General features: G+C 36.1%; 1 protein-coding gene across 1 annotated transcript in view; it reads right to left on the reverse strand.

The window, feature by feature from the left end:
* Nucleotides 1-10737, reverse strand: part of LOC123515961 (gonadotropin-releasing hormone receptor-like) — a 485178-nt gene that overhangs the window by 73339 nt on the left and 401102 nt on the right. Inside the window, exon 6 of the mRNA XM_045274910.1 lies at nucleotides 10404-10611. Within this exon, the coding sequence (XP_045130845.1) occupies nucleotides 10404-10611 (208 nt within the window). The remainder of the gene's footprint in view (nucleotides 1-10403; nucleotides 10612-10737) is intronic.

Raw genomic sequence — 10737 nt, forward strand, 5'->3', positions numbered from 1 at the left:
TATATTAACATAAAACGGAAGTTTTAAGACACTTCTTAAACTTTGGATAATAATCTGTCTTTTTCCCCTTTTTTCTTTTATATTTCATTGTCAGATCCATATCCCCATAAAAAAAGAATAAATGTCTAAAAGGTTGTAGATATATAACGATGAATAACTATTAGCACTTGAGATTAAGAATACGCGACGTGACACAAAATATGCCTGAAACGTCATAGATAATGGAAATATTGTCTTGCAGTGTAGTCTTAAGATCACACAATACATAAAATAATAAATTAAACAATAGCTAATGGTAAAAATTTGTCTAGCAGTGAAGCGTTAACACTACACAACACTACACTGCTGAACGAAGCAGTACACATCAAGGGATCACTTCAAAGGGACAAGGGAACACTTACACGCTATGCTATAATGATAAAGGAAGGAAAGAGACAAAGAGACCAGGCTAAGCATGCAGAACCTACATCAGAAAACAAAGACACACGCAATCCAAGTATGTAGTGGGTGGAAAGCAGGTGAAAGGTACGGTAGAGTGGACGATATGGGAGGTGAGATGGAAGGTGAAGTCAGTGAGAGGGGAGGTGAGTGATGGTAAAGAAATATAAAGGCGAGAGGGACATAGAGTGAAAGAGAGGAATGTGATATGGGTGAAGAAAGAAAAGGTGTGGTGAGAGGAATGTGAATTGGACTAATTTAAATTCACCGGATCCTAATAGTCACCCAGACTAACTACTACGGAGCGAGCTCACAGCTCATAGACCGATCTTCGGTTTGGACTGAGACCACAACTCCACGACTTATATCCCGTACTGTACCTACTTGCTGCTAGGTGAACAGGGGCTACACATTAATTAAGAGGCTCGCCCATCTGCCTTACCTCGCCCGGCACTTGAAACTGGGCCATTTCGGTTGTGAGCCGAGTGTGCTAAGCCCTGCACTATGCGGGAGTATAGTCAGAGGGAGAAAAGGTAGTTAGGTGGTGTAGGTGAGCGAGAAAGGTGGAATGGATGGCAAGGGAAGGGTAAGATTTCTCGTGTTGTTTCGGAGAAAAGCAATGCAGATTTAATATATTTGTTTTCTCTAATATTCCTTGCATTTCCTGGAATAAATTATTTGTTTGTGTGTGTGTGTGTGTGTGTGTGTGTGTGTGTGTGTGTGTGTGTGTGTGTGTGTGTGTGTGTGTGTGTGTGTGTGTGTGTGTGTGTGTGTGTGTGTGTGTGTGTGTGTGTGTGTGTGTGTGTGTGTGTGTGAGTGTGTGTGTGTGTGTTTGTGTGTTGGTTGGGAGGTTAGTCCCATACTCACAAAGATAAAAGTGAGGAAATTAAGCTTATTTTCTGTAAAGTACATTCATGCTTACCTCAAATGTCCTGAAAAAAGTGATGTATAAAAAGGAGGAGGAAAACATAAAAACACCACACTTCCACTCCATCAAGGTCACTTAAAACCAGACTAATTAACTTGTCAGCAACAGATATCAAAATTTTTGTCCCCATTTTGGCCTATACACACACACCCTCTCTCTCTCTCTCTCTCTCTCTCTCTCTCTCTCTCTCTCTCTCTCTCTCTCTCTCTCATGCTGGCAGCTCAAAATAGCTTCGTTTGCCTCCCCTTCATCCTTCACTCATAATGTTAAAAGTCCGAGTTTCTTTTGGGGTCTGCGTTAGCAAAGGTCCATCCAATTAGCAAGCCAAACTGTATATCTTTTCTGTCATTTCCAGCTCGATTGGGTCCCTTTGCTACCTCGCCGCAGCTTTCGACATTCCCTCGATCTGGGAATGGTTTGTGGTGGTGGTGGTGGTGATGGTATAGTCGTGGTATTTGTTAGTGGACTTTTATTTGTATTCTGTCTATCAGTCTCTATGTCCCTAATTATTCTTGCTTATTATTAATTCTTTTTTTTTACTGATTAATATACCTTTTCTCATATTGCTCTCTCTCTCTCTCTCTCTCTCTCTCTCTCTCTCTCTCTCTCTCTCTCTCTCTCTCTCTCTCTCTCTCTCTCTCTCTCTCTCTCTCTCTCTCTCTCTCTCTCTCTCTCTCTCTCTCTCTCTCTCTCTCTCTCTCCTGCTTTGTATATGCAATTACATCCATATCTGCAATTACATCATCTCTCTCTTCAGGAAAGACCCAGAAAACAAGTTTTCTGGTACCCTAAATTAAGTTTGTAATCTTCAACGCCTTTGAACTATTTTAGTAAATCTGTCCACGCATAGGTGAACCTGAAAACTACCACTTATCCTCGTACTCGTACTTCACTCCTTTGTTTATTACTCTTTCTCAGTGAGCTATTCAAAGGGCAGCGTTCGTTCCATTTACTTCGATCACACACCACGGTAATGATGGTAAGTCTTGCATTTGGATAGACGCACGCACCTCCTCCTCCTCCTGCTCTTCTCCATCATCATTATCCTGTCTGATTTCACTGCACTACAACGGCCCGATGTTGCTTTTCTAAATTCATGTTTGCTTGTTCTCTTTGTCAAGTTTAATAATTTAAAAAATATTTTCTCATGGTCTCTCACTGTATGCCTTGTTTTGTTTTTCCAACCATACATTGTCACTGTGTTGCTACTGTTACTGAATAAGCAGAAACAACTGTGTCTACTAGTGCGTGGTCTTTCTTTCCATGTCACTTCTTATGCATCAGTCAACGAAAAACGTTCCTTATCAATATAGCATTATTTTCATACCCAAAATTTTCGATACACACATACCCACAAATCGATTATATCCAAGCGTCACTTTATGCAAGAAGTCAAAGGTAATCTGAAGCCTGTATTTGTGATTGGGTCGCTTGATAAGAACATAATCAATCATCCAGAGTGGAGGAAGTGTTGTTTTAGCGTTGTGGTCAGTGTGGTCTTCCTTGTGGTGTTTATAATTATGTGAAGTACTGGCTTAGCGAGGGAGGTAAGGGGGAAGTGCAAGAAAGTACAATGAATTGGATATCAAAAGTGGAAAGCCTCATTATTTTGCTTAATTTTGATTATCCAGTGCTTATACATCCACCCTAGCTAAGGAAAAGAAAACGGTAGCCCTTTTAAGCTGGCTAATCTATGCAAATATATTCATTCTGCCTAATCCATACTGAGCTTTTCGTCCTGCATAAGCTATACTCATCCTTTCATTCTAGCTCACCCAGTCCTTATTCTTCATCGAAGTTATAGTATTTAACTGCTTGTTTTTTATTTCTAGTGACAAGGTGATGCAAAGTGATAGAAAAAATATAATTAGTTTTTAGCATTGAATATTGCGTTCTCGCAATATTCAATGCTATAATCTTGTTCATCTCATCCTAAATTCACTTAGCCACGGGAGTGAACACTGTATATCTTATTAAGAGACTAGAAATAGGAACTAGCAGGGACACAAGTCACTAAATCTTCAGGAGGCGTCAAGCAGAATACCTGGCATGCGCTGGAATGGCTTGGAATCAGGTTGTAGTATTTTTTTGGAGCGTCAAAGGCTATTGTGCAGCTGCCGCCTTTTCTATTCCCTTCAATACCCCGTCACGGGAGAGGAAATTGAAACTTGTTGATGTGTACAGTTGAGGAAATAAGTATCTGGCCGGATTTCTTGACTGACACATCCCGGAATGAACGCATCTTTTGATACACATTTCTGATATATGAACGTAAACATACTGGTTCTTTAAATAACACCATCATTTGGTTCCCGCAATATACTGTTAACTTTATTACATGGTTCCTGCTACGCTTAATTTCCACTCTTTCCCAGTTATTCGATATCTACGTCAATCCTTTTCGACTTATTTATTTATTGTAATTTACATTCAATTTATTTTTAATTTGCTTATTCAACATCAACGTTAAGAAGCGCACGTACAAGATCCTGTTAGTTGATATTCCTAGAAGTGCCTGTGAAGATTTAGCACAATGATTCCATTGCTTTGAATTGTTACATAGAGCACTGAATGGATTGAAATTGGACGTAAAGTTTGAGTTGATCACGCAATCTTTCTAACAGAAATAGAGTTATTCATTTCACCGACTCTCCCCTCAGACTGCCAACACAACGCTGCTCCGTGACAGGCGAAGGAATGCAAGACAAGGAAAGTCACTCCAACATTCACGGAATACTTACCTGCTAAGGGTATGAATTATTACAGTATGTTAGGTTATGTTGCATGCACATAACTTAATAACTGAGGAAAGAATTAGGCCGCGTAAAGGAGTCGGAAATATGCACTTTTACCTTACGGAAGACCTAGCACTAGCATGTGAACATATAGATATACGTGGAATGGGGTAATTAAGGAGCAATCAGCCTTAACTAGCGAGGGTGTGGGAGACGAAATGACATAATACTGTGATTTATGAAGACATGCCGGCAACACGCTCCCATTAGTGGAGAACTAAGTTGAACATTTGCAGAACTTCCCGCACAGAAGGAGAATTAGACGCCCAAACAGCACAACATTCTGAATGGATGCAGAGTTAGACGTCGAAGCCCTGCAACGCTCTGATTGCTGGAAAATGAGACGGTGAATCAATACAAGTGTCTGATTAGAGGAAAATAGACCAGTAAAACGATTCTGAGCTCTGATTGGCTAAACATTATACGGTGAAATAATGCAGCACTCTGATTGATGAAAAAACTAGGCCTGGAGAAGGTACAGTGTAACAGTCCTTTCGGTGTGAAAAAGAAAAAAAAAAGATTAAGAATACTTGGCTGAAATAGGTGGTGATAAAACTGTGAAACAAATGGTAGAAAATTAGATGCAGTAACAACACAATACTCTGACTGATGAAAATATAGCAATAAAACAATGAAACTCTCTGACTGGTGGAGAATTAGACGGTGAAATAATACATAGCTTTGATTGCCAGAGAGTTGAAATATTAAACAAGACAACACTCCGATTGGTGAAAATGTGAGATGATAAAACAAAGCAGCACTCTGATTGGTGAATAACTCAACAACAAAGGAAAGCAGTATTCTGATCGACGAGGAATCAAGCTGTGAAACAAGGAAAATTGCCTCATGGGGTTAGGTTAATTTAGGTTAGGTTAGGTTAAGTTTAGGTTAAGTTAGGCTAAGTTAGATTAAGTGAGGTTAGTTTAGGTTGGGTTTAGGTTAGGCCAGGTTACGTTATGTTACTTTATGTTTTGCTAGGTTATATTACGTTCCGTTAGATTATATCAAGTTACGTTAGGTTACATCAAGTTCTGTTAAGTTATATCAAGTACGTCAGATTATATCAAGTTACGTTATATTACATTTAGGGATGATGAGCCCAAAAAACAGTTAAAAGGTCAAGTGTAAAGTCATGGATATTTTTTCAAACTGATGATACGGATTCCTTATTAATATTCCAACCATCACGAAACACCTTAGATCGTGACAGTAATGTCCTCTATGTAAAACTTTTGACTATGACTATGATACGACTTTGAAACTCTTGAGAATCTTACAATGAATTGTAAGCCTAGCGATACTAAAGGTGACGCACTTCTATTTCTGTGACCTATTCAGACGAGTCACTAAGGAGGAGTCCTTTCGCAGGCGTGGGTTGCTTTGATTCAACATCTGTTGCGTTCTTAATCACAGGAGGCTGACGTATTTTGGTAACTTGTTCGAACTTAATTAAATTTCTTCTTTGCTGATACTTTCTTCTCCTAATCTTGAAGTCAATAAAAAATTGCCTTTTGATATATCATTCCCTCTGCAGATTAGCTCTTGAATTTTCTCCTTCAGTTATATATCTTTCCTTCCCTCATTCATTTTCTTTACTTACTTATTCATCAATTGATCTTACTTTATCCATCTATTTATATTTATTTGTTTAATTCTGATTTGTGATTTGTTTATTCATATATATATATATATATATATATATATATATATATATATATATATATATATATATATATATATATATATATATATATATATATATATATATATATATATATATATATATATATATATATATATATATATATATATATATATATATATATATATATATATATATATATATATATATATATATATATATATATATATATATATATATATATATATATATATATATATATATATATATATATATATATATATATATATATATATATATATATATATATATATATATATATATATATATATATATATATATATATATATATATATATATATATATATATATATATATATATATATATATATATATATATATATATATATATATATATATATATATATATATATATATATATATATATATATATATATATATATATATATATATATATATATATATATATATATATATATATATATATATATATATATATATATATATATATATATATATATATATATATATATATATATATATATATATATATATATATATATATATATATATATATATATATAAATATATATATATATATATATATATATATATATATATATATATATATATATATATATATATATATATATTATTTTATTTTATTTATTTATTTATATATTTATTTTTCCAGTCGTCCTCCTCCAAGCTTATCAGTTTTCTCTATATTCTATAATTCATGTCTACTGTTCCATCCTCTCATTCCTCTCTGTATTGAATAACTATTTTAATTTCTCTCCCTCTCTTAAAAGTCTTTCTCTATTTTCAAAAAATTCTTCCCTTATCATTCAACTCTATTCATACTTAGAGGGAGGTAGTGACGTATTGGATAAGGTGATGAGCGTGGGATCGGGCAGACGCCCACGCGTAGGTTCGAATCCCACCACATACTGCTATGAAGCTATCTGTGTCATTTGTCGAGTGGTTTAAAGTTACCTACATGTCACCATGATACCCATGTTCTTAGGTGGTTCCTCCAAAGATGCGCTTGGGTGGTGATATGGGCCCTAATATGGGTACCACTATGAATAAATTGCCTGCGTCGCTAATGGGCGGAAGCTGAACAGCGCTTCCCACATATACTCTTCAAGTATGCCTACAGGCGCTATAGGCATAAAATAAAAAATAAAAAAATATTTCATATTTTCAATTCTCTGTCTTTTCATTCAATCTTTCCTTCATCTTTTCACTTCTATCTCCAGTATTCTTTCCCGTCTTTCAAATCCTTTTTTTCTTTCATTATTTTCTTCAATTCCTCTCCCTTTCTTGCCTCTTTCTCTTTCTCTTTCCTTTCTTCTCTCCATTAGCTTATTAACTACCTTTTGACGCATTGCTTTCCTTTCTTCCTTTTCCCTATGTCTTTTACCTCTATCCTTTATTCTCATATTTCTCAGCATTTTTATGTATTTTTTCACCTTTTTCTCTTTCACACAATAATTCCTTCTTTCATTCTTTCTCTCTTTTCTTGTCATGTATTGTTATAGCACTTCTTTTTCTTTCCTTATTATTTCCTCCTTGCGCTCACCAATCCCTTCATGTTTCTTCATCGTTCATTTCTTCACTTTTTCATCATTACCAATCTTCATTACCGTTACTTTTCTATCCTGCACACTCTTATTCTATTCTCTCCTTCTCTCTTATTTTCTTCCGTATATCTCCTCCCCTTCCTTACTTACAGCTTCTTTTTTTCTTCTTATCATATCCTTTCTTATTCTCTCTGGCTTTTTTCTTTCTCCTTTCCTGTTTCTTCAACCTTCCTTCCTTTCCAACCTTCATTCCATTTCTTCAACTTTGTCATTCTTATTCTATAGACTTCTCTTTAGATGATTCTCTTTCACCTATTTTCCATTCTGTTTTCCTTCATTCCTTTCTCTTGTTACTGTATCTCTTATTCCCTTATTCCTTTCTCTTATTTCCTGTCTTTCGTTTCTCCATCCCCGCTTCCTCTCTAGTTTTCATTCACTTTCTTATTCATCCTTCATTATTCTTATCCTATTTCCATCTTCCTTCTTATGCCCTTCTCTTTTTCCCACCGTCCGTATCTCTTTCCCTTCCTTACTCATTTTCTTCTACACAAAAGTCGAGCCCAATTACATTTGTCCAGCACACGCTCTCGTTCCCGTCCCCGGCAGGCGGAGGAATATCAGAGGAAGTGATGGTGGCTGGTAGGAGGAGGGTGGGTGTGGTGGTGGTTTTGTGGTGGTAGTGAAAGAATATGTAATTTGATATATTGGTATGAAATAAGCTGACGATCATTTGTAAAAAGTAAGTAAATAAATAAATAAATAAATAAGAGAGAGAGAGAGAGAGAGAGAGAGAGAGAGAGAGAGAGAGAGAGAGAGAGAGAGAGAGAGAGAGAGAGAGAGACGAAACAACGATCCCACTTTATTTGCAGCAAACAACAAAAAATATAAGGAAAATATAGCTGAAAACAAGGGAAGGAAGGAAAAAATATTTCAAGGGTGTTAAAATACAAAATTCTTTAAACAAGAGAGGAAAAATAACAAAGCAGCATAAAAAAATAAAGCTGCTGACTTAATTTTCAGCTGGAATAAAAATTGCTGCGCATGAGTAAGAGAGAGAGAGAGAGAGAGAGAGAGAGAGAGAGAGAGAGAGAGAGAGAGAGAGAGAGAGAGAGAGAGAGAGAGAGAGAGAGAGAGAGTTAAACTGAATAAAAATGATGACTGCACTTAGCTCCTTAACTCATTCTCTCACTGACTCACTGACTCACACAGTCTCTCTCACACATTTATCCATCTACCTGTTACTCATGCCTTGGTTAGCTTGTTAATCTGCTAAATCATTTATTCACCCATTCACTGACTCACTAATTTACAAACCTAAATATTCACCCACCAATCATTAAATTTGTTATTCACTCACTCATTCACTCATTCACTCACTCACATAATCCTTCACGTCCTTATTCGCTCACTCATAGCTTCTCCTTTGCTATCTTTACTGATTCATCCTTCATCTATTTACAATGATTAGTGTAACATTCCGCAAAATAGCCTTAAGACACCTAATTAATCTCTTGTTTACCCTTTGTGTTCTCATGTGCTTCTAGTATTACTGCTGGAAAGTATCCCTCTCTAACTAACATTCTTTTCACTTCTCTCTCTCCTACACACATATTCTCATTTCTTTCTCTATCCTACAAAAAAATATGCTCTCTCTCTCTCTCTCTCTCTCTCTCTCTCTCTCTCTCTCTCTCTCTCTCTCTCTCTCTCTCTCTCTCTCTCTCTAGAAACATTATGTCATTTCTACTCACTAGTTCTCGATAAAGGACACGCCGCCTTGTATATTTGCTGCGAGTGGGGTCGAGGAGCAAGATTATGTGACATTGCGTCATATATCTGAGGTACGGGACAGATACTTAATGACGGCCAAGACAAAGCGCTGGCAGGACAATCTGTGTGTGTGTGTGTGTGTGTGTGTGTGTGTGTGTGTGTGTGTGTGTGTGTGTGTGTTTGCATTGAGATATTTTCGTTTCCTTTTCCATATGTAATCTCACGTCCTCATACTTTCGTTCTCTCTCTCTCTCTCTCTCTCTCTCTCTCTCTCTCTCTCTCTTTGTGCCTGTCACCATGAAAAGAGAGAAGTTTATCATTCTTTTATTCATCTTATTACAAGAGAGAGAGAGAGAGAGAGAGAGAGAGAGAGAGAGAGAGAGAGAGAGAGAGAGAGAGACAGAGTTAAAGTAGCAGCCCATAGATAGCTGCGTCTACACACTCCTTAATGTGAATTTTGTACTTAATGCTCCAGCCTAGGATGTACATAGTATTTTCAGTTTTAATCTAATATTATCTACTAAAATTAAGTTAGTTTATTTCTACATTATAACTTGTATATAAAGTAAATGTAAGGGCAGAAGCTTTAAGATAGTTCACCAACGGTAAGGATGAGCTTCAGCGTAGCCATATTAAACTGCCCCCTCTTAATATACAACCTGTCATAACCACCTGTTTAAATAAAAGAGAAAGAGAGAGAGAGAGAGAGAGAGAGAGAGAGAGAGAGAGAGAGAGAGAGAGAGAGAGAGAGAGAGACTTGTATACAAACGCATACATTTTCTAAGTCATATATATATATATATATATATATATATATATATATATATATATATATATATATATATATATATATATATATATATATATATATATATATATATATATACAACCACAACACCATAAAATAAAAAAAAACACAAAAGAAGAAAAATAATAATCATATAATAAATACGAGAACACACACACACACACACACACACACACACACACACACACACACACACACACACACACACACACACACACACACACACACACACACACACACACCACACCACCACCACCACCACCACCACCACCATATCACCCCTTAAACAAATACGAGAGAAAAAAAAATGAAAATCACAAAAAAATATAAAACAAGAGTGAACCAGAAAATGAGACTCACAAATTCTCTTTCTGACACACTTTCAATCTCACTCTCTCTTACTCCTTCACTCACTCACCATCAGAGGAGAGCCTGGATTTCTGGAAGATTGTGACGACGATGGCCCCGTAGAAGAAGATGATGATGGAGAGCGGCGCCACGTAGAGCATAACGAGGCAGAAAATGTTGTAGACCATTTCGTGGTGTTCAGAGGGGAAGAAGTTGAAGGTGACGCACTGCACGTAGAAGGTGAACTGCGGGTGCTTCTCTACATGAAAGATGATCACCTGGAGCGAAGAGAGGACAAGATGAAGAATGGGGAGATATAGAGAGGCAGAAAAAATAGATAAATAGATAGACACACGAATGGATATAAATTGCATGAAAGTATAACGAGACATGGGAAGCTACAT

The sequence above is a fragment of the Portunus trituberculatus genome, chromosome 40 (assembly GCF_017591435.1).
Source record: "Portunus trituberculatus isolate SZX2019 chromosome 40, ASM1759143v1, whole genome shotgun sequence".
Classification (NCBI taxonomy): Eukaryota; Metazoa; Arthropoda; class Malacostraca; order Decapoda; family Portunidae; genus Portunus; species Portunus trituberculatus.